This window comes from Grammomys surdaster, unplaced genomic scaffold (assembly GCF_004785775.1).
Source record: "Grammomys surdaster isolate TR1022 unplaced genomic scaffold, NIH_TR_1.0 333, whole genome shotgun sequence".
Taxonomy (NCBI): domain Eukaryota; kingdom Metazoa; phylum Chordata; class Mammalia; order Rodentia; family Muridae; genus Grammomys; species Grammomys surdaster.
Window position 1 is genome coordinate 319,793 of NW_021604752.1, and position 24,461 is coordinate 344,253.

The 24,461-nt window shown below is 37.3% G+C and overlaps 1 protein-coding gene across 1 annotated transcript in view; it reads left to right on the top strand.

Annotated features, from left to right (window-relative positions):
- The window catches only part of Ankib1 (ankyrin repeat and IBR domain containing 1), a 78,348-nt gene that overhangs the window by 4,710 nt on the left and 49,177 nt on the right, over nucleotides 1–24,461 (top strand). The window contains exons 2-3 of the mRNA XM_028778285.1: nucleotides 19,936–20,208; nucleotides 23,034–23,334. Coding sequence (XP_028634118.1) covers nucleotides 20,021–20,208; nucleotides 23,034–23,334 — 489 coding nt within the window. The 5' untranslated portion in view covers nucleotides 19,936–20,020. The remainder of the gene's footprint in view (nucleotides 1–19,935; nucleotides 20,209–23,033; nucleotides 23,335–24,461) is intronic.

Consider the following 24,461-nt stretch of genomic DNA (forward strand, 5'->3'; position numbering starts at 1 on the left):
TTAAGAACTCAGAACTTTTCTCTACAATTGCTTTTATTATTTTTTTATTTTTTGGTTTATCAAGATAGGATTTCTCTGTGTAATATAATCCTGGCTGTCCTGAACTCACTTTAGAGACCAGGCTGGCCTCAAGCTCACAGATCCGCCTGCCTCTGCCTCCCTGAGTGCTGGGACTAAAGGTGTGCGCCATCATGCCTGGCCCCACCTCTATAATCGCTTGAGTTGTCATGCTTAAAAGGTTTTTATGCCCTCCTCCACTAAATTATTTCAAACAGAAAGGTGAATATGATTGATTATATTATCAAATTGGAAGCTGATGTCTTGGGGAACATAGAAATTTATCATTGTACACAACAAACAGTGTTTAATTTTTTTAAATATAAGTATAATATTTCACGCATATAAAACTGAACAAGGCTCAGGGCAGCGCACTTGCCTGACAAGTGCAGAGCCCTGAGTTTAACCTCTAGCACCAGTGAAGACAGTGAACCAACCTTGACTGTGATGTGGTTCTTGTTCTCAGGGAATTTACCACATAACCAGGAAAGCAGATAAATGCTGAATTACAGTTTCAGGTGGTAAGCTCAGCACATGACCAAGTTAGATATTGTGTAGCTTAGTAAAAGGTTAGGGAGCTACGATCCAGCTACCTCGTAGTGAGAATGGCTTTTAAGTGCTGCTTTTGCAGGGAATTTTCTTTATGGCAAGGGCCTTTATAATATTCTAGAATAGAACTGTGCAAAGTCATGTTGTCTGGTAAAGTTAATCTGGTTATAAAATAATTAGGTATGGGATCTAAAAAGAATGGAAATTCATCTAATATATTGAACTACGTTCCTGTACTAATTAAATATTAAATGTTTATATAAATATATGCCTGTTCTCAAGGACTTTGTGTTTTAAAATACAGTCTATATTATATTATTATACTATTATATTATCAATAGTATAATAGTACTATGGCTCCTGTCTGGTGAGGGCAACAAAAGCTTGAATTACAGCTGGAGCTCAGGGCTGGTTGGATAGTGTTTACTGCCAGCCCCCCCAACTCGAGATCATTCCTCAGGAATTACATGGTGGAAGGAGAGGACCACTCCCCAAAGTTGTCCTTTGATAGTGCATGTAACCTCAAAATGCACTTGCACACATACATAAATAAATGTAATTGTAGAAGTTTTTAAAAAGACATGAGCTCATTAAATCCCATATTCTTTCCATGTATTCTACACTGCCTTCCCCTTGACCTACTGTCTGTATGTTGCTTTACCTCAGAAATCTTGTAAAATATGATTAGAATACAATTAAAATAATTTCCAGTTGGGGACAGAAAGTATCAACCAACTTGACTCTTTGATTTTCTACAGGCACTCTCTGTGTGGGATGGAGTATCAGGAAGATAACTGTTGGCCAGAAAATTGCCACATTACATGACTGAGGCAGTTATTGTGAACATGCTGAGATTAGTTCCTGAGAAACTTAGTATTGAGCTGATAAGACAGTGGAAGACAAGATACTAGCCTGGTGTGCCATGCCGTTGGACAGTTGAGTAGCATTTAGTAATGTTAAGATTCTCCTTTCCCCTGCCATATTCAATGTTCAGAATAAGGAATAAGGAAAGGGGGTGTACTATTGCCAGTAAGTGAGGAGTAGTAGATTTCCCAAAGCAATTGTAAAAATAAAGATCATTTCCTCTTCCTAACTTAAATATGCCAAGTCATTTGAGTGGAATCACTATTTAGGCCATTACTTCTCCCTACTTCTGAAAAGAGGTGTGCTTTCTGTGCGACTAATGTGGGCATGAAGCGTCTACAACAAACCGGACTTGACATGCTGTCCATGTGTTAAGAAAAGGGGGTAAAGGTTTTAAACTGCTAATCTGATATCATGGAATGAGGAGGAGCAGGGCAGCTCAGAAACTAGGAACACCTGATGTTTCTTAACTACTTCAACACTCCATGTGTGAAGTGTCAGATACGTAAGAGAAGAGAAGGTGGAAAATAAGATTCCAGTGTTCAAGAATTATATAGTCCAATAACATTTTTCATCTGACTCCTTAAGAAAACTGAGCCCTAGGACTCTAAGCCAGAATTCTCCAGGTCGGCATGTATTAGAGTCATGTAGACAGTTTGATAGCATACAAATCACTGGGTTCCACTGCAGAGTTTCCCATTCTGGGCATCTGCGTAGGGGACTCAAAGTTCTTTTCTAACAAGTTCCCAGTTCCTTCTAGGATTTCTGTTGTCTAGTGTATGAAGTTAAATTATTCTCCCCATGCCTCTAGAAGATTACTGCTTATATATAATCTCTTGGAGAATTTAAGAAAGTTCTCAATCATTTCTCTTTGTTTTGTGCTTTAGTTGAGGAACTCTGATTAGTACAGTTTTTATTTTTTAAAGATTTATTTATTTTATGTATATGCATGTTCTATCTGCATGTACACCTGCACATTTCAAGGGGGCATCAGATCACATCATAGATGGTCATGAGCCACCATGTATTTGCTAGGAATTGAAATCAGTACCTCTGGAAGAGCAGCCAGTGCTCTTAACAGCTAAGCCATCTCTCCAGTCCCTTTATTTTATTTTTTAAATGATTTTAAAATCTATGCATGTATGCAAATGCTCATAGAGGCAAGAAGAGAAGATCAAATCTCCTGGACCTGGAGTTATTTGTGGTCGTGAGCTGCCCAGTGTGAGTGCTGGCAACCGAACCCAGGCCCTCTGTAAGAGTAGTAGTCTTGGTTAAACTGCTCAAGTGGGCTCTATAACTCTGTTCCATTTCTGTAAGTGACTCCAGAGAAGACCTTTTCATTTGAGCAGATGTTTCCTGTTGCTAGAGAAAAGCAGCCTCAGTTTCCATCCTGGAGTGATCTGTCTGTAAGGCTTCACTGTTCCTGCATGGTGACAGTGAGAACCGATTGAGGTGTGGAACAAGGCTTTGTAAAGACTTACAGTAAAATACTCTGTTGAAGGGGAGTTAGACTGGTTAGAAAACTATAGGACTATTCTACATTTATCAGCAGTTTTAGACACATAGTCTTTATGTGATTAATATGTCTACTTAGAGCTAAGTGGGGAAAAAAAAGAGACAGGTACAGGATGAAGGCTATGCCAGACTTTTCTCCTGGTCCTTGTTGTTACTGTGCAGACCCAAGTGAGAAGCCAGTGTTTTTTTAGGAAGCAATTTCTTTACCTGTTATACATTGACATAGAAGATTAATGTAGTATCTTGTGCAAGACACATTGGAGGGAAAGGGACACAGTACAGGTCCATTCACTTGGGAGAGTCATTTGTCTGCTCTCCAGAATATGACTTAAAGAGACCCATCCATTCGGTATATATTTACTTTTAGATCTAGATAGCATCAATTACACGTTAAGGATCGTTTTTTAAATATAGCACATACTATGATGTTAGTGTTCCATTTGTAACTTGAAACTTACATTGACTTTGTTTTGATGCTTTCTCTACTTTCCCTATTCATACCCTTTACTACTTCCACTTGGGTCGCATATATTTCTGTCTCCATAATTGATTTTCTGGTTCTGTTTAACATGTGTGTTAAATAATGACTAACATTCATTAGACAGTAAAAGAAAATCATACCTTTTTAAATTGGAAAACTTTATGGAAAGTAAGACACTTTATATAATATTTTTATAGGAGCAATTTAATTCTATCTATACATTGTGAGTTGGGAAATATTATCCTTAGTCTGGACTTTTCTGTTCTGCTTCTGTCTTGTATATGTGTTTGTTTATGTAGTATATAATAAGTGTCTTGGCTCTCACACTTCTCGTTCACTGTACTGCCTATAGTCGTCCACCTTGATAACTCCATCCTTCAGGGGCATGACAAAGCCATGGAGTCCTCCTCACTTTCCCACTCTTACTCTACTTTCAAGGAGTTGGCAAATTCTGTCTGTTCTTACTTGTAGAGTCCATCCCAAGTTGGAATAAATGCTCACTCCCACCACCCCTGCTACTTTCCTCTGCTCAGCTGCCTCCTGTCAGCTTTCACTTGGATTACTACAGCAGCTTAGAAATGGTCTCCTGCATCTTCATGTTTTTCCCCCACCCCCATTAGTTTTCCCATCAGTCTGCCAGCCAGGTTAAATGTAACAGGTCATTTCCCTCCCTGCAAAAAGCCTTCATTGGCTTTCCTTTTCACTCAGAATAAAAATGAAGTAATTTAAGGTAATCTTCCAAGAATGTAGCTGCTCCTGTTAGTTCTCTGACTTCCCAGCTCCTCACTCTTCTCAGCACAGTCTGACCGCCTTTCTGTGCTTGAGCATCCAAGGTTGTTCTTTTTATCTGGAAGGTTCTTGCTCGCAGATGGTGCATGACTCTCTGATAACCATTGCAGCATCCTTCCTTTCCTGGTTTGATAGCTTGGAAATGACACTTATGTTACTGTGTGTAAACTGTAAACACATGGGTCTGTGATTCTGTTTGTTTTATTCTGTGGGATTTCCCTGTACATAGGCATGTGGTAGATGGTCTAAAAGTACTTTGTTCCCATGAGTTTCTTTATCTAAAAATGTATATCTTTCTTCCAAGAAGCAAACCTGAAAATCACATCTAAATCTTTACTTTGAATATTTAATTGTTCTTTTTTCTCATTTAAAAAATCATTTTGTCCTATTCCTTTCTTTTGTTTGTATTTGAAATTACTGATTTGGGGAGGGGGGAAGGGAGCAACATTTTCCCCTGGTATAAATTGTAGTTCCTAACTTTATGGGTTTTGGGGGAAATAACTAAACATCTTTTCATTCCTTGTGACATATATGCATTTTTTATTGTTTTCATTGACTACAGTGCTTTTTAACACTCATAGTAAGATATTGACATACATCTTGCTTTTAGGAGATACAATAATGCCATAGCTTTTTTGTTGTTGTTGTTATATTTTCAAGAAAAATCAATACTTCCACCTTTTTTACCCTGAATTGAAAGTTTTGTGTCTATGGTAGTTGAGCCTTTCATAGACTTTAGTTTACATAGCCACTGTTTCTTAGCTTCCTTATTTGGATCAGTTGGGTTCTACAGAAGATATGGTCTCTTAATTCAGTTTCTTTGTGCCCAATAAGTCTTGAAATTTGTGTACTTGATACAAACATGATAGTTTTCAAGTAATCTGTCAGACTGTATTTTGAATTATATAGCCTGACTTTTCAATTCAAGAGTGTCACTGTAGCACTTAAGGTCACCTTGCTCCATGTCTTCAAGAGATAGAGTAGCACCAGTGGGTTAAGACTCAACTCTTCAAAATTCTGTTAATCATACAGGCTATTATATTCCTGTGCAACCCTTAATACTTCATTAAGATGTATGGGATATAAAGTTAAACCCAAAACTAAGTAGACATGGGATTCAAGTTTTGTTTCTGATACTATAGAGTTTCTAATTTGAGATAGTTTAGGTCTGTGGCCTTGGTAACAGATAATTGACCTGAGGAAAAAAAATATTATATCTGGTTCCTATAGCAATAGAATGCATTTAACACTTAAGATTTAGGATTAACAAAGACGTATAGAAAATATAAGTGAATTTGTCTAGATGCCAACCAAGATTCAAGGATCTTCACATATAGTAGACTCTAATTTAATAAATGAGAAAGCCAGGATTCAAACTGGGGTTTCTCTCTAGAATTTTTTCAGGTTATCATTAAACCTTTTTAAAATAACAAAATTTCTAAAGCCTATTTAGTATTTATTAGTTTATTGTAAAATGCAGGTGGAATTGTCTGGGAATTAAATGAGAGAGGCTACATATACCACAGAGATAGGTTTTCCCTGGTAACCTTGCTATGAATCCAGGAATTTGGTTTCTAGCAGTTTACTTCTGCACATGTATTCAAGTCTGTTCAATGTTTTCATCAACATCTGAAATTTAACTCCATAATATTAAATGTATAATTTGCATGTTACTTCTTTGTGTTTTCCTCTCTGTTTCCTTTCTTCCTCCCCTCTTTTTCTTCCCCCATTCTCCTCTTCCCTCTCCTCTCCCCTCCCCTAGCTCCATTCTTTTTTTCATGGGGCTCACTGTTTAACTTAATGCTAGTTTCAAACTCCTGGAAGTCCAGTGCCTCAAACCTACTGAATGCCAGGATTATAGCCCTGTGCTACCACTTCTAGATGTAAGTTTCATTTCTGCAAAGATGAACAAAATGCAACTGTTGATTTGAAATTTTCCCTTTACAGTTTTTATGTTTATGTAATATAAACTGGCAGCCTTATATACATTTTTTCTTATATATATCTTTTATTTAAAAATATTTATTAGCTGGGCATAGTGGTGCATACATTTAATTTCAGCACTCAGAGTCACAAAAGCAGTTGGATTCTTGTGTGTTCAAGACCAACCAGAACTACATAGTGAGACCCTGTCTCCAAAATAGTTCTATTTGTTGTTGTTATTCTTTTTTTTTTTCTGATTTTTTTTGGTTTTTCGAGACAGGGTTTCTCTGTATAGCCCTGGCTGTCCTGGAACTCACTCTGTAGACCAGGCTGGCCTCAAACTCAGAAATCGGCCTGCCTCAGCCTCCTAAGTGCTGGGATTAAAGGTGTGCACCACCACCGACCGGCTGTCGTTGTTATTCTTGTTGTTGTTGTTGTGTATGTATATGACTGACACTCATGCCCTGGAGCACATGTGGAGTTGAGAAGATACCTTTGTGGAGTGGTTCTCTCCTCCCTCATTTAAATTGGCTCCAGGAATTGACCTCAGGTCATAAGACTATCATGTGGGGGACCACACACTTTTATCTCCTAAAGTGTCTCTCCAACCCTTCGTCTGTTTGTTCAGTATACTTAAGTGTCAATGATAGTCTGATCCAAGTGTTCTCATCCTCTTTGGAAAATTATTGTTCTACTCCTGTAGTAAATGTCCTACACACCATGCCATAATTATGATAGAGTGAATTTCCTCAAAATAGTTGAGTTGCTCTTGAAAGAGAAAGAATGTAACAGTCGCTAGGTACTTAAAAATAGAACAGAATACATTGGAGGAAGATATTTGTAGCTCCTTGTTCTATAAAGGAATATGATTGTCATCTTGTAAAATTGGTGAATTAAAAATTGAAATCATATTACAAGTGTAATCATATTGTATAGTTTTTAGATTGTGTTCCTGTCAAATTCATGTCCTGTTTCTGCAGCATACTTTCTACAGATTATAGGTATTTCCTCTCATATTAAAACTTCTTTACCTTAAGTTTTTGAATGAAAAAATGAGAGTCCTTTTTATTAAGATAGCTTATGACAGGGAGTTTGTAAGCCATATGGCCATACTTCTTGTTATATACTCTTCCCAACTTGCAAGAATGATAAATTAGTAATGCAGTTGTCTTGTATTAAAAATACAAAATTGATCAACAGCCCAAAACCAGATTGTTCCATCAGGGACTCAGCCCTTTCCTGTGGCACCTGGATTTGAGCCAGGCAGTCCAGCTGACATCATTGATGTTTCTCATAGTTTAAGGCCCCTAGAGGAGTGTCTTAAATCTGAACAGCCTCAGAGTCTGTGATCTGGGCAATGAGTCGGTGCCTATTTTCATTTCAGTATAGTGCACACTGAGGCTAAAACAGCCATGTGGTGGTCAGTGAGTCCAGACTGGACAGTTATGACCTATAACTTCATACTTCTAGAAGTGCTAGCAACTAGCCTTTTGCAAGAGCAAAGATTTTTTTTCAAGCAAGGTGCCTATGTTCCAAGTTTAAATGACACAAGCATTCTTAAACTCTTTTTAAAAAAAATTAATGGCATTTATTTATCTATTATTGTGTGTGCATGTGTACTACAGCATATATGTGGAGGTCAGAGAACAACTTAACAAGAGTCCACTATCCTCTTAGGATCTCGGGGTTTGAATTCAGTTTGTTAGACTTGGCAGCCAGTGTTCTTACTTGCTGAGCCATCATACCTGCCTATCTTAAACTCTTAATCTTACCAACCTAGAGTCCTTATCAACTCCTGCAAATATACATCAGGTTAAAACGAACAGACCCCTAAGGTTTCCCTCTGACGTGTGTATCCACGTTCATTTACTTTTGCAGACATACCCAAAATAATGAATGTAAAAAAAATACACCCTCCCCCCCCACAACTTTAAAAGGGTATTGACACCTGGAGGTTGTTTCTCATTTTATGTTGTCTTCATTTCTTTCTGATTCCACTGGGCAAAAGTTACTGAGCTTAACTCATTTTAGTTGAAATTTTATCTGTGTATTAGCAACCAAAACAAGTTTTGATTTTCTCTTCTGTTCAGCCTTTCCTGAATGGGAATGGCATTTATGAAATTACAACTATATAACAGCTTATATCAGTTTTGTCTCACATGCAGATACAGTAAGCACAAATAAAAAGAATTTTGTGAAAGTTTCCTTTTCTCATTGTGACTTTATTAAACTCTCTGGCAGTAAAGTTTGTACTTCTAGGTTAGCAATGGAGCTCCAGAGATGAGTGCTGGTTTAAATGTGTACCCTGGTCAGGTCACAAAGGAGGTGGGATAGTCGCTACGGCTTCACCTAGACTGCACAAACCTTTTCCTCTATGTTGATCCATAGCTTTACTTTGGTTCTGTCATTTGATTTACTCTTTTTCTCTTTTAACATTTGGTCCATTTAAACAAATGGACCCTATATCCTACTCCTGCAAAATAAACAATCAAGCCCCCCGCTTCAGTAATTCACACTCACAGCACTCAGCATGTTACTCAAAGCTGAAATTGATTACAGAAAAAAGATTCAAAGCAGAATTAGCAAAAAAAAAAAAAAAAAGGCCCTGGGGTGAGTTCCACATAAGCACAAGCTTCTTGGAATCCCACCTTTGGAGTGGCACAGATAGATTTCATTACTCTAGTACTGACTTGTGATAGCATATGTGAAATAAAATCTACTGGGGAAGCTCATCAGAGACTCAGTGTCCAAGGCTTCTACTGAAGATCATGCCCAGAAAAAAAGCAGTTATTTAGTATATGCTACATTTTAAAAGGATAATTTATGTATCTACATGCATGTGTGTATGTGCGAGCCTGCATGTGTATGTGAGTGTGTGCACGCATGTATAGTGTGTGCACGCATGTATAGATCAGAAGACAGCTTGCAGGTGTTGGCTCTTTCCTTCCATTGTGTGGAAGTTGTCAGGCCTAGTGGCAAGTGCCTGTGCTTGCTGAGTCGTCTCTTCAGTCTACTACATTTGTTCTTTTCACTGTTAATCAAGTACATTTTTAAAAATGGTCCATTTGTTTTTATTTTTTCTATGTATTGTCATATCCGTGTGAAGGTGTTGGATCCCCTGGAACTGGAGTTACAGACTCTTGTGAGCTGCCATGTGGGTGCTGGGAATTGAACCTAGGTCCTCTGGAAGAACAGCCAGTGCTGTTAAGTGCTGAGCCACCTCTCTAGTCCTCATATCACATTGTTTTTAATAAACAATTTAGGTACACTGAGCCACTGTAAGGAAGAAATTATTGGAATTCTGAAATTCAGCAAACCAAATACCAGCAACAGGCTGACTTTCTTAAATACAGCTGACCCAAATGTGCTATGTCAGCTTTTCTCTATTTAATATGGTAGAATGTCATTAGACAGAGAAGGCTGAAATTCTAATTTAAACTTAATTTAACTTAATTCATTTAGGTTGAGCAGAACAATGAATAAGAAAAAGGTTCCATTGAGTGAAGTATTTTACACTCTGACACCTATAACAATACTAACTTTAAAAATATGTTACAGTGGGGGACACAACAGAGCTAATAAGACTTACTGGCTTTGAAAGATTGGATGGGGTTGCTTAGAGAAATGACTCAGCAATTAAAATCACTGGCTCCCCTTTCAGAGGACCTCCCCCCATATTCGATCCACGCACCCAATGGCAGCTCAGAACCATCTATAATTCTAGTTCTAGACCAATGGCAGCTCAGAACCATCCATAATTCTAGAGGTAGTGACACCCTCTTCTGATCTCTGTGGATGCTGCATGTATGTGGTGTATAGACATACTCATGCTGTTAAAACACCCATACACCTAAAATAAAAATGAATAAAACCTCATAAAACATTGGATGGTGGAATAAAATATTTTCCAATAAAGATACTATAAATAATTTTGTGTTGAAGCAATTCTGTTTGTTCTATATGCTAATCATTAGAAAGGAAATCAATTTAAAAAACTATTTTGTAAACTTAATTATATATTGTTATTATTAAAGATACATTAGGGAGAAATTAAGGTCTCTGAAAAATTCTGAGTTTTAATGTACTTTTTAAATTTTTAAAGCATTTAACACTACTTCAAATTATTAAAATTAATATTTCTTAAATTAAAAAATATTTGACAACAAATTCCTAAACTTCAATATGTAGTGTTTATTTTTATCTATTTCTTTAATTGACTATATGATGGATTTAGTGTTACGGGCTAGGAGTGTAGCTCAGTGGTAGAGTGCTTACTTAGCAAGTGTGAGCTCCTGAGCACCTTCTCCCTCAAAAAAAAAAAAATTGTATGGAAAAGCTAACAATTTGCTTTTCTTTTTCCTACATACAAATTTTACCTTTGTCTAAAATGTATCAGTTTGAGACCTTGACTTCTCTGATCCTCACAGCACTTTCAGTTAAATATTTGCATTTACTTTTTTTTCCTTTTGCTTTTTCAAGCCAGGTTCTCTCTGTGTAGCATTGTCTGTCCTAGAACTCACTCTGTAGACTGGCCCCATAGAGATCTGCCTGCTGCTGTCTCCTTCCCTAGTGCTCGGATTCAAAGCATGGGCCACCACTACACAGCTATACTTATTTTAAAAATGAAAACAATATAGTATTAAAAAATATGAAACCAAACAATGCTGAATCACCAGAAATGTAAAGTTACCAAAATCAAGTGTTTACTAATAGCACATAAATATTAGTTTGTTTAATTACAAGTTTAGAGTTTGAAAAATAATTGATAGGGAAGATAAAACAAAGGATATTTTGAGTATCTGAGAAGTTACAAAAGGCTGTGATCCTTTGAAACAATGTGCATTAATAGGGACTGGAAAAGAGGGCTGTATCACACGGTATCTGCCCCAAGCTTGCCATTTCCCGATCTGGATGTCATGCTGTTTTCCATGTTCTTTACCAGTGTGGCAAAGAGCACCAGTCAGCTGCTGCCTCCTGCAGCTGTAGTAGTTTCATTTTTTTTTCTAACTACAAAACCCTTTACACACTGTGGAAGCTATGTCAGTCTAAAGGATACCCCAAAGGACGCAGGATATGTTAGATTGTCTCCTTTCCTACTTACTGAAAAGACTTAGGGAATTAACACAATCGACTTTTTAATTACTACTCTGATAATACTGTTGTGTTTATGTAGTCATTTTGTTTTGAATGCTACCATAATATGGTAGTGAACAGCAAAGTTAATTCAAGTTCTACAGTGCTTATTATAGGGAAGTTACTTTCTTCTTTAAAAGACTTTTTCTGATTGCATTCATTTTCCTAATACTTTCTAAATATGGAGAAATTTTACTGTAGACTTTTAGTATCCATGAACTTGTAAGAAGCTAACAAGAGTGAAGTTACATTTGGTTCCAACCCTAATGTGCAGTTTGGCAAGCTAAACTCCAGCCTTTGCTTTTAGTAATATTTCTGAATCAAAGGTTTTTACTCCCTGCTTCTGGCTTTGTGCTTACCAAGTCTATGTCCTTTTCAGTTAGTACTTGTTACTGCAATTACATAGGAAAGACCTGTGTTGATACCCAGCTATGTAGAAAAATAATGAAAATGAAAGAAGCCTTTGTTTAGAATAAAGTTGAAAAAGAAGTTTCTTTTAACAGGTAGATGCCCAGTAACAAAGTCTAGACTACCTGCTGTCCATCATTTTGATATAGAACATAGAGATAATGGCTTCTTTTAGGTTCACAAAAAAGAATAAATAATAACTTCTTTGAAAGCAACAACTAATCACTAATTGCTTGAAAATCCTGATAGGAAAAATACCATGGACTATCTACTGTGTTACATGTTAAAGTAAGTACCCTAAGAGATGGAGAGAATGGCTCAATAGTTAAGAGTACTTGATGCTGCTAGAGAAGCTGAGTTGAGCTCACAATGTCCACATGGCAGCTCACAGTCATCTGTACCTCCGGTTCCAAGGGATCCAACCCCCGTCTCTGGCTCTGTGGACACCAGGCATGCATGTGGTGCACAGACAAACACACAGGCAAAGTAGTAAGTACTACCTTTGTAGTTCTAAACATCTCAGAACATGATGTTGTTCTTTCTGTCTTACTGGTAAGGGAATTAAGATACAGAGAGAAGAGAGAAGTAATTTATAATAGACTTAGAAAATGGTTTTTCTGTGCCCTTTCCAGCAAACCAGGTGTCAGTAAACTGTGGTCCATTGTCCAAACTCTGTTGGCCTGTTTTTCTGTTTTTGAAATGGAGTGTCTTAATTTTTGCTTTGATGAAACACCATGACCAGAAGCAACTTGGAGAAGAAGGCTTACATACCCCTAATCAGTTCATTGAGGGACACCGACACAGGAACTCAAACAGGGCAGGAACCTGAAGGCAGGATCTTATGCAGAAGCCATGAAGGGGTGCTGCTTACTGGCTTGTTCCTCATGGCTTGTTCAGCCAGTTTTCTTATAGAAGCCAGAACCACCAGTACAGCCAGGGTGGTACCACCCACAGTCGGCTAGCCCTCCCACCTAGATCACTAAGGACATAATCTACAGACTTGCCTATGGAGGCATTTTCCTCCTCCTTTCAGGTGACTGTAGCTTGTTTCAAGTTGTAAAACCAGCCACCACGTAGGGTCTCCTAAGTTTCTACTGGCATCAGCTTACTATGTAACTGAGGCTGGCTTTGAGCTCCTGATCATCTGACCTTTACCTTTCAGTGCTGAAATTACAGGCATGTGACACCGTGCTCAGCCCCCGCCTGTTTTATAAATAACATGTTATTAGTCTTACAGCTTAGGAGCAATAGCATGGCAGTAGAGGGCTATAACAGAGTTACATGGTTCACAAATGCACACTTATTCCTTTTTCTTTCTACATGAAAGCCATATAAAGTAGATTCCCTATAATCTAGCAATCCAAAATATTAACAATAAGCCATGAAGCTAATGGTGTTCAGTTTAGAAGAAAAATCTGAGAATGATTTAAAGGCCATCAATTGAATACCCATAGTTTTATTATAGTTCCTTTTTAAAAAGCAATGTATATAAGAATCTCAGTTTTCTTTTAAATATATGTACAAATATCTTGTTGTTTTAGTTCTGACAAATACAAGTTAACATTTAAGCAGTATAGATGTGATATTTAAACTATACCTTTTCTTGTGGTAATTTGTATTTGCATTCCAGTAGAGTTCTTTGTTTATAAAAAGATATAGCAGCTTAAAATTGTGAAATCTGTTAAAGTAATGTTTCAGCTCAAGAGTTGCTCGCTGGGGCTGGAGAGATGGCTCCACAGTTACAGGCACTGGCTGCTCTTCTAAAAGACATAGGTTCAATTTCCAGCACCAACAGCTCACAACCAGTTCCAGGAGATTTGATGCCCTCTTTTGGGCCTCCACTGTTGCTGCATACACAAGGCAAAATTATCAATACAGCTAATTTTTTTTAATTACATGTTAAAAAGTCAGACATGTATAGGGACTCGCTGTCACAGGATCAAATACAAAACCACTCAAGAGACCCTTTCCTGTAAAAATAAAAAGTATTACATTTACTTAAGCATGTGAGTACAAGTACACCACAGCATGTATGTGGAGATTAGAAGACATCAATTTGTATTTGTGTGTGTGTGTGTGTGTGTATGTGTGTGTAAATTAAACTCAGGTTGTTGGGCATGGCAGCTGCCACCTTTATACCAAGCCATCTCTCTGGCTGTTGAAGGCTCTTTCTTTTCTCTCTCCCTCTCTCTTTCTCTCTCTCTCTCTCTCTCTCTCCTTCTCCCTCTTGCTCCAGCCCCTGCTCACTCCAGGCTCCACTCTGTCCAGCCCGCTGTAGCCCAAAGTACACTGTAGCTGTTTTCAGACACCCATATGAGGGCATCAGATCTCATTATGGATGGTTGTGAGCCACCATGTGGTTACTGGGATTTGAACTCATGACCTCCTGAGGAGCAATCAGTGCTCTTAACCTCTGAGCCATCTCACCAGCCCTCTTGAAGGCTTTCTTACTAGTCAAATTCAACTTGGTTATTTGAAGTCATTTTCTAAACCAACTACATTGATTTCATGTTATTCCAGTATTTTGAAATAGCATTTTGTATTATTGTTCCCAGAATCTTTTTTTAAACTATTTTTATGTATGTGTGTGTTGCCTGCAAGTATATCTGTGTGCCATGCACATGCAGGTTGATACCCATTTTTCTTTTATCATTGTCACACACATATGTATATGTATGCACAAACACACGCAACCTGCTGACTCCATTGCTGTTTGTGTGTATGTGGTAAACAGTCATAAGCCATAAATGTGAAAAAGTTTTATGATTAAATACAAATGGGAAAGATTTAACTGTATTTCAATTTCTTTGATTTTAAGAATTAATAAAATTTGATGCTACTAATAACACCTTTCATGTAGAAAAATGGATGCCTTACATTAGTGAGCTTTTTAAGTGTTACATGAAGAGAGATTATGTTGTATTGATCATTTTTATAAAGTAGGAAACTTTACACACTTTGCCAGGTTTAATCTTTAAAGTAGCTTTCTACAGTTTATATTTTCTAGATAAGAAAAACCAAGGTCGATATTTAAAGTCTTGTCAATTATAAACCACTTCTATCCTAAAACTATTTTCAATCCACTATACCATATAGTATCAAGTAATCTGTATAAAACGTATAAAATATGACTAAATAAAGCTGGCTTCAAGGGAGAATTGAGAAGGTATATGTAAGTATATGCAAATAACTGCCGTTCTACATAAAGGACTCCGACAAACAGTGGTCTGAAACCAACCCCCAAGAACATGGACCAACATTGATATATGCTGTATTTATAGTTTCCAGTTTTCCATTCTTGCCTTTTTCATTTTATAATTTAGGGCATGGCATTTAGTATCATGTATCCTTAGTCTCCACTAATCTGTAAGTGGTTGTACATACATCTTTGCTCACCTAATTGATCTTAACACTTTTGAAGTTTTTCACCCGTAATTTTGTAAAATGCCTCAAATCTCGTTTCTCTACTTTTTAATTTGGATGGACATTAAACATTCTCATGAAAATATTTTAGAACATAAGTATCTTTTCTAGTGTCAGATTACATCATGTTAGCATGTTATAGGAGATGTTAACCTGGGTCATATCTCTCATGTGTCTCAATTGTAAGTTTACTTTATTCACTTAGTATTATCGGATATATTAGGGACCTTATTTGAATATGTGCTAACAGCTTTCTCCTCAAACTTCTGATGACTTAAAAAAAAATCTATGTTGTTGGTTCTGTAAAAAGTAAAAAGAATAAGACTTGATAAGCGATATAGACACCCACCCTCAAAAAAAAACAATCTAGGATTTTCCAAATTCCTAGGACTAAGAAGTGAATTTAGCAGGTTCACAGGATACAAGGCCAATGTGCAATCATATCTCTGTATGCTAAAAAACAAGTATGGGAGGTTCATGCAGGTTTGTGTACGTAAGGACTCTGGTGCACATATTGCAGATGTGTGTAGCAGCCAGAATTTGATGTTGGGTATCTTTCTTGATTGCTCTCCACTTTAGTTTTTGAGATACAGTCTCACTAAACTGGAGCTCATTGATTCAACTTGGCTTGCTAACTGGTGTAATCTAAGAATCTGCCTCTGCCTCCCAGAGTACTAGGGTTGCGTATATGTATAGCCATGTTCGACTTGTACAGGTACGCTAGAGAGCCTTGCTCAGCAGGAATGTTACCAACTGCACCATTTCCTCAGCCCTTGATTTTGTTTTTTTTTTTAAGTACCATTTATAATAGCACCACCAAAAGAAATGTACTATAAATCCATTTTATACATTTATGAAATATTACATGTCACATAGAAAATATTACTTAAAGGTTTTCATTTAAACAAAGGATGAAAAATTGCCTCAGATAACAGCAGCCATGCCTGTGAAAAGCACAAAGACAAAGCTGGCAGCGTTCTCTTCAAGACTTCCGAGGATCATCTGAATGGCATGAACAAAGCTTTTAAATGTTGTGCAGACTTTCAGGCTTATTGATCAAGTTTTAAAAATGAAGCAGCACTGAAAATAACAAAGCCACAAAAAAGCTTTTCGATGCCATTATGCCTTTCAGCATGAGTAACCATAATATTTAATGCACATTTAGAGTATTGATTTTTTTAAAGTTATCTTGTAACTATTTAAAGTACCCCCAAAATACCATTGCTTTATTATTTTTTCTTTCTACGGTTGATGTAAATTATTGTTCCTGCAGAACATTTTGGTAATGTTTTTATATAAATCAAAAAAATATGTTGTCAATCTAATAAACAACTTAGGAAATGTTTATAATTGAGCAGCATTGTATCAAGGGTGCTAAGGCCAAAACAACTGAAAGTTCTCATAGTCTGAAAAGAGATACTTCACAATCTACATGTCTTTTATATTTGTATAGATAAGTATGCAGTAAGCTGAATGGAGTTCTTACTAGAGTAACATAAACAGGCACAGTGACACACACCTGTACTCCCACCACTCTGAGGTGAAACACAGAGGAGGATCACTAAGCCAGCATAGGTTTCTTAGTGAGATGCTAGCCATGGCAGAACAACAAACCACTGTAGTTAAATTCTTAGAGCCATGGACAACAAAACAAATTCTTTTACTGAGAATGAATATACTACTCTGCATTCTGTTAAACAGAAGAATAAAATAAAATCTTCGTTGTCCATGAAAAATTCCAGAAGAATCTATAATATACAGTGAGAAGTGTAGAGTGTGGGAGAGGATGTGCTTCTTCCACTTGAGATGAGACCATGAAGTAGTATGTCAGGCTAAAGTCTCAGCAACTCTTTTTGCAAGTAATATGACAAATTAATGTATTTATATTTGTAGACATACACAAAATAGTTATTTAACAATGATAATCGTCAGGTAAATAAGCTGGGTTTTCTTTGTGGTTCTTTTTTTAAAATCAGAGTCTCCTGTTTCACAGGGTGCTCTCTACCTCACTGTGCAGCAGAATATGACCTTGACCTCCAGACTCTCCTGTCTCCTCCCAAGGGCTGGAATTACAGATGTGTGCCACCACGCCTCGTGTTTTGGGGGCTGGGAATCAAACCTGTGACTTAGTGCATGATTGACAAGCATGCCGTCCCCCCCAGCTACATTCTTAGGCTCTGGGGTTTGTTTCTGTTTGGGGGGGAGTTAACATTTATATTTTTAAAAATTACTATGAATATATTTGTATATTTAAAACTTTAAAAACCAGTAATAAACATTAGTAAATACCTAATTGTGACCTCACTGAGGATAATGATGAAGCAGAAGATGTAGTTCTGTATTAAGCACATAATTCCTGTCTCTAAAATAGGCTTGGCTAATATCATACCCTGATAGTTACTTAGTTGGAAACAAAAACAGGGATGCCTGCATATTGAAAGAGCTTTAACCATCAATATTACATACAACCTAGGTACATCAAAGGTACAACCCCTGGACACACTTTCTAGGATGTAATCTATCCAGTAGGATTCTTTGAAATTCTCTAGGCTACTAGGATAGATAGCCACATTTGAGAACCACTCTTTTATAAGAAACAGAAAGGTTTTTCCATCCTTTAAGTTGTATTCTTTTTTTAAATTGTTATTGTCTTGCAAAAAATTGATTGTACAGCATGAATATTATTTTTCAAGTGATTTTTAAAGCAATGCTTGGGTAGCCAACTTTTGAATGAAAGGGTTAATGTATATATCCTCTTCATTTACAGTTCTACCTTCTAGATTCTCACATATTACCTAAGAAATAAAGCAATTATATCCCTGCCCTGTACAAAAGCTTTTAATTATCTTTCCATTTAGATTAAGTTGTAAGTTCCTTATCTGTCCCAACCTGTTTTCAGTTTTACAGCCTGTTTTCAGTGCTAGAGTCTAACAGCCGTTCGTTCTTTCATACCTTGTATGTTCTTGTTTGTGCTGTCTTCTTCGTTGCTAATGGTGCTTATTGTAGGCCTGGTGCTGTGATGAAATACCTGAGGAAAAGGAGAAAGAGCTTTTGCTCAGTTTCAGGGGTATCAAGGCCTGTGGTGGCACAGAACAGTGTGATGGGAACATGGAGTAGAGGAATTCTGTTTCCCTCAAGATCACAGGGAAGCAAGACTAAAGAAGGGACTGGCTCTCAGCATCCTCTTTACAGGGATGTTCCCCAGTGCCATAATTCAATCCTAGTAGTCACAGGCTGATGAACTAACAAATGGGTCTTTAGAGGGACATTCCCTTCACAGCAACACTAATTTAACAATAGATACAGGAAGGTTAACTTGTAGAATAGAATATTGTAGCATTGAACCCTTTAAACAAGGTCTGTTGTAGGTCATTTACATAAACTCTCTCTTATAGTCTTTATAGCTGTGTCTGAGACAGTCATTTTCCTTATAGTACAAATGAGAACTTGACATTGTCAGGGGTAAATCACTTGCTTAAATGTAGTGTTAGCAAATATGACATTTCACATTTCAGATCTATTTTTCATTTCGCGGTCCCCTTCCCCACCTCACATTGCCCACTGATGCTCAGCATGACTTCTTCCCTCGTGTAGAGTGCATAAACATTTGATGTTTTCAGCCTTGCTTTGAAACCTTTATAGAAGAGTATTCAATGATTTTAAAAGGTAGGATAATCATTATCTTCATTTCTTCTGTCTGACCAGTTTTATTAGTTTGCTGTGATTATCTTGAGTATCAATAAGCTGTATAGTTATACATATATTTATCTATATTTTAAATCTTTTTCTTGTAAGTACTTGGAGTTTCACTTTTCCCGAACTGTAGCCCAAGACCTGCAATTCTTAATTTCAGTTGTTTTTTTTTTTTTCAGTGACCTTCAAATTGACTTAGTAATACCTGTGTATAATTAACTGGACTGGTTTTTTTTGTTGGGTTTTCTACAGGAATAGGACTGATAGAATGAGCCTGAATATGTGTGTACATGCGTGTGTGTGTGTGTGTGTGTGTGTGTGTGTGTGTGTGATTTATTAGAGTGACTTATAGGTTGTAGTCCTAGTAGCACCATAATGGCTTCTCATTTGATCTTTTTGAAGATCCAACAGTCCATTAGTTGTTCAGTCAATGAGCCTGGGTGTCTCAGTAGTTCCAATCTAGGGTTGGAGGGTCTGGTATATTCCTAGAGAGCTGATGGTCTCCTCTCTGCATTAAGGTTCTGAAGAAATAGGTTCTAATGCCATCAGATGAATGCTTTAGCAACAGGATAGGTGGACTTGGCAGCAAGAGTAAAGTAAAGATGAGCAGAAAAAACAGCTTCCTTCTTCATGTGCTTTTAAGTAGGCTGCTACCACAAGGTGTGGCCCAGGCTAATGGTGAGTCTGCCTACCTCAAATGATCCAGTCAAGACAATTCCCCACAGCCGTGCTGAGCTGCTTTTAGTTCATTCTTGAGGTCACTGGATTGGCAATCAAAATTAGCCATCATTTTATTCATCCATAAGCTCAATACAACTGATTCTTGCTCATGTGAAGAGAAAAGTTTATATATGTAGACAACTTTTCTAGGTAAAGTACAGCTGTACAAACCTTATATAGTTTTTGTATGGGAAAATGTTAAATTTTAACAAGAAGTTAATTTAAACAACATTAAAAATACAATAAATTTGGCAGCATGTAGTAGTGTTTATTCCCTTCATTTGCTTCCCAGATGTTATTAACATTTGTAAATGTCTCTTTAGGATGCTGCTTTGTTATTACAGCATTACAGTCTAATTTGATAACTTCTCCTTCATTAGAATGTGAAACATGTTGTAGAAGTACTCAAGAAGTGGTTGAAGGAAGAAAGAAAGTGCCACTGCCTATCAGAAAATAAAACAAACCATGGGAAATACAACTACCAAATTCCGCAAAGCACTCATCAATGGTGATGAAAACCTGGCTTGCCAAATATATGAAAACAATCCTCAGCTAAAAGAATCCCTTGATCCAAATATATCTTATGGAGAGCCCTATCAGCACAACACTCCATTACACTATGCTGCTAGACATGGAATGAATAGAATATTAGGGTGAGTATTACTTTAAACCCATTGATAATCAATGAAAAGGAAAATACTTGTGATCTTTGAAAATGTATAATACTGAGACATGTCCATGTTGTATGATCTATTCTGAGATCTAATACTAAGCCCGTACTTGTTGCTTTGAATATATTTCTATCTACACTGTAAATTAGAAAACAGATTAGATTGCAGAGTGAAGTTGAGCACTCTGAAGGGTAAGAGTGAACAGTAGCCAAAGGGACCATTGCAGAGCAGTGTGCTCTCCCACAGGGAGAGTGCCTAAGGAGATTAAGAACAATTCAAGGCTATTAGCACTAGAAGTGAAAGTAAAGGCTGCTGGTTGTACACAATCCCTTCCTCATTATCCGAATTTATAAAACTAAGGACTAACTAGGCCGGAGATCTGAGGCTTCTTAGCTCTGGTATGATGTTCTGAACTTTCTGGAATGCCATTAATAGATAACCAGTTAAACCTAAAATTATTAGCTAGCTGGAGGCTTTCTGTTTAAAAAGAAAGAAGTGACACTTCACCTAAGAGTCAATCAAAATGGATCTGTCAATCAACTGGTCAACAAAACCTCTCAGGGAAAGCTGTGTGTTACAGCAGAGACTTGAGAAACACTACAAGAGCTGCCTAAGATACAGGCTAGACGCAAGGACCTCTTTGTTCATTGTTCACCCTCACCCCTTAAGAGTGTGCACTGTTCTGCTATGGTCCCTTTGGACCCCAACAGACTGCCAACAGACCCCTGAGAGGAGAAGGGCCTCGTGAGCACTTCCCCAATCCATGGTAAAATACTGAAGAACCCAATAATCTTGTGCAATCATGTGCAGATCACTACAGCTTTGAGTTAAAGAGTGAGTGTTGCTGTGTATGTCCAGAAAATACCTTTTTGCTGTTCAACTCCTGTCTTCTGGTCTTGCCTTCTTCCCACCCCTCTTCTGAGATTTTCCACATCCAGTTAAGGCTGAGCACTTGTTTTCAGCATTTTGGCCTGTTATGGTTTCTTTATTAATTGGTGCTCACTGCAGTACAGCACTACTTTCAAATGGGGAATGAGAGCTGAGGCCCTAGGCTGACATTTTCTCAAAAACTAATTAAATCTTACAAGTAAAACAACTGCTGGTCTTTGATATTAATGATAAAGTTTGATCTTTCAAATGAATGCTAAAATTTTGGAAGACTCATTTTTTTATATTCAACTTGACAACTTGCTAATTCTTGCTTTCTAATAAATTGGTACTGATAAAACCCAATGTAATTTATTGTACAATAAAAGATGACAACATTTAGAGGTTCTCTGTAACTCACTGAATCAAATATATTTTGCATTGGTATATGATTGTTTCAAATTCTGCATTGATTAAAAAGTTAAAAATGTCACTTAGGACATATTCAGAGGCAGATGCTCACAGCTAACCATTGAACTGATCACTGGGTTCCCAATGGAGGAGTTAGAGAGAAGACTGAAGGAGCTGAAAGGGTTTGTGGCCCCATGAGGAGAACAACAATGCGAATCAACCAGAGCTCCCAGAGTCTAAACCACCAGCCTGGGAACACATAGGGAGGGACCCATAACTCCAGCTGTATATGTAGGGGAGGATGGCCTTGTTGGGCATAGGTGGAAGAGGAAATCCTTGGTCCCATGAAGGCTGGATGCCGAGTGTGGGGGAATTCGAGGGTGGGGAGGTGGGAGTGGGGGGGGCAGGTGGGGCACATTGTCATAGAAGCAGGAGGGGAGTGGGATAGGGGGTTCCTGGGCAGGGTGGGGAAATGGGGGAAGGGGATTATATCTGAAATGTGAATAAAATATCCAATAAAAAAATGTCAGTTAGACCATTAGATTTTTAATTAACACTACAAAAAGTTGATTCATATAGTTTCCTTCAAAAGAGCACCAATTAATAAAACAGGCCAGAATGCTGAAAATAAATGACAATTGCGTGCTCAGCCCAACCTGTAATAGTCGGCCACTTGTTAGTTGTTTGGTGTAGTGTCGTTTTTGAAAAGACAATTTAAACCTACTTTTCCATTTCCTAAACTGTATAGAGTCTAGATTTTGTTCATATACTACACTTGAACCAAAATATGTTAAGGCAGATTGTGTCCTGTGAAAAATTCCTCTGGAGGTTCTAGACCTAATGGAGTGGGCACATGCCCCCATCCCTTATCCAGAAGCAACCTCCAATTGATTACCATTTATAAGTGAAAATTTAGTTTCCTCCAAGAGAGTCTCACTGGGGAAACAAAGGACTCTTACAGGCAGGGTAGGCTGCGTGCCCAGCACTAGATGGCCAGCAGGAAATAAACTGAATGGCATCCTTGGAGGTTCTTTTTCTCATAATGACACGTCAGGACTTTGCCTCTATTTTAAATTTGCATTATTTTTTTAAAGTAACCTTTTGCTGTGTAGCATCCTCTGTACCCTCCTTTTTCTTTTCTCTTCTTTCCCCTTTTCCTTGTATAGTCTCATATGCTTTTTAGGCCCTAAAGTTTATTTCTCTTGCATACATATGATTCATGCACATGAATGCCTTCATTACATGTACCACACCTCATGGTGGAGGTCAGAGGACAACTTTGAAGAGTCATTTCTGTCCGGCTACATGAGTTCTGTGAATAAAACTCTGATTGTCAGCCTTATGTGACAAGCACTTTATCTTGTAAGCTATTTTGCTGGCCCTCCATCTTAATTGAATGAATTAGTCATTCACACACCTCAATAGATACTGGATTTTTAGCTTTGAAATAGACTTTACCCTTAAAATTCTTATCTTCTCTGTATTTTTGGGTAGGAAAAAGTTGTTTTTACTTTTCCTTTCCATTTTAGGACTTTTCTTTTTGGTAGAGATGGAAACCCAAATAAACGGAATGTGCACAATGAAACCTCTATGCACTTGCTGTGTATGGGACCTCAAATCATGATATCTGAAGGGACCCTGCATCCTCGCTTAGCACGGCCTGTGGAAGATGACTTCAGAAGGGCAGATTGTCTGCAGATGATCTTAAGATGGAAAGGAGCAAAACTTGACCAGGGCGAATATGAGAGAGCGGCTATTGATGCAGTTGATAACAAAAAAAACACACCCCTTCACTATGCTGCAGCCTCAGGGATGAAAGCCTGTGTAGAGGTAAAACCTGCTTTCTTTTCAATATACTGTGCTAGAAAATGTGTATGTTGATAGTATGTGGTAGTCAGTGTTTGCTTTGTCTCAGCAGTTCTCACCTCTTTATTCATTCTAGAAGAACCAAAGCCCTTTATAAGTCAAATTGCTACACTGCTTTAGGAAACAACAAGCAAAGTGCAAGTTCCTAGCCTTTCGGAATATAATGTAATAAAAATCAATAAGAAAATTGTTAATATTTTCTAAGATAACAATCAGCTAAGTACTAACATACTGAAAATAATAGGGGTTTTTGTCTGTGTTTGCTGAAAATTTTAATAGCCAATTCCTAAACTTGCATATTTTGGATGTGGGGGAAAGATGACAACTATTACCTATTGATATATTATCTTTACTTGATTTGTTTATTAAATAGATAACTGTTAATTGGATCCATTGGTTAGACTCCTTTTTAAAACCTTGTCTTTAAAATGTCTTTTTTCAATTGAATCTGTGTTCAGGTATTCCTGAATACATACTACATTTTGGAAATATTTATTTATAAGTATCTATTATATATTACTAATATATAAAGCATCTTCCAAGCTTAGATAAAAATCACTCAATCTTTGATTTCTTAAAAGATATTGTAACTGTGTTACAGTTCTGACAGGAAAGTTATCCTGGCAGTTGGGAGTCAAGGAATATCACAAAGTCATACTGCACAACAAACCTCACATGAGAGATTTATTGCGAAAGACACAAGTGGATCACCACCTCTGCTCAGGAGTGAAGCAGCAAAGAACTGAGCAGGAGGCAGGCGTTATATAGTTTTTTTCTTTCCAGGATGGTCTGGGACTGGTGAGATTTTATAGCCCAATCTTGGAGCAAGCTCAGAAATTGGTGGGATTCTGAGATCTGATCATGGGCTTTTTTCTCTGTGGGGCCTAGACAGCCATGAAGGCATTTAGAATACAGTAGTCTGGAGGATGGGGCCTGGCCACTCACATGATTATTATTAAACTAGAAGTGTTTTCCTAGCATAAGTGCCTAAACACATTGTAATATATAGCACTATGTAACTAAAGTTCCTAGAATATCAAGTATTTTATAAAATTTACTATCATAAGTAATTTAAATACTTTTAAACTTTT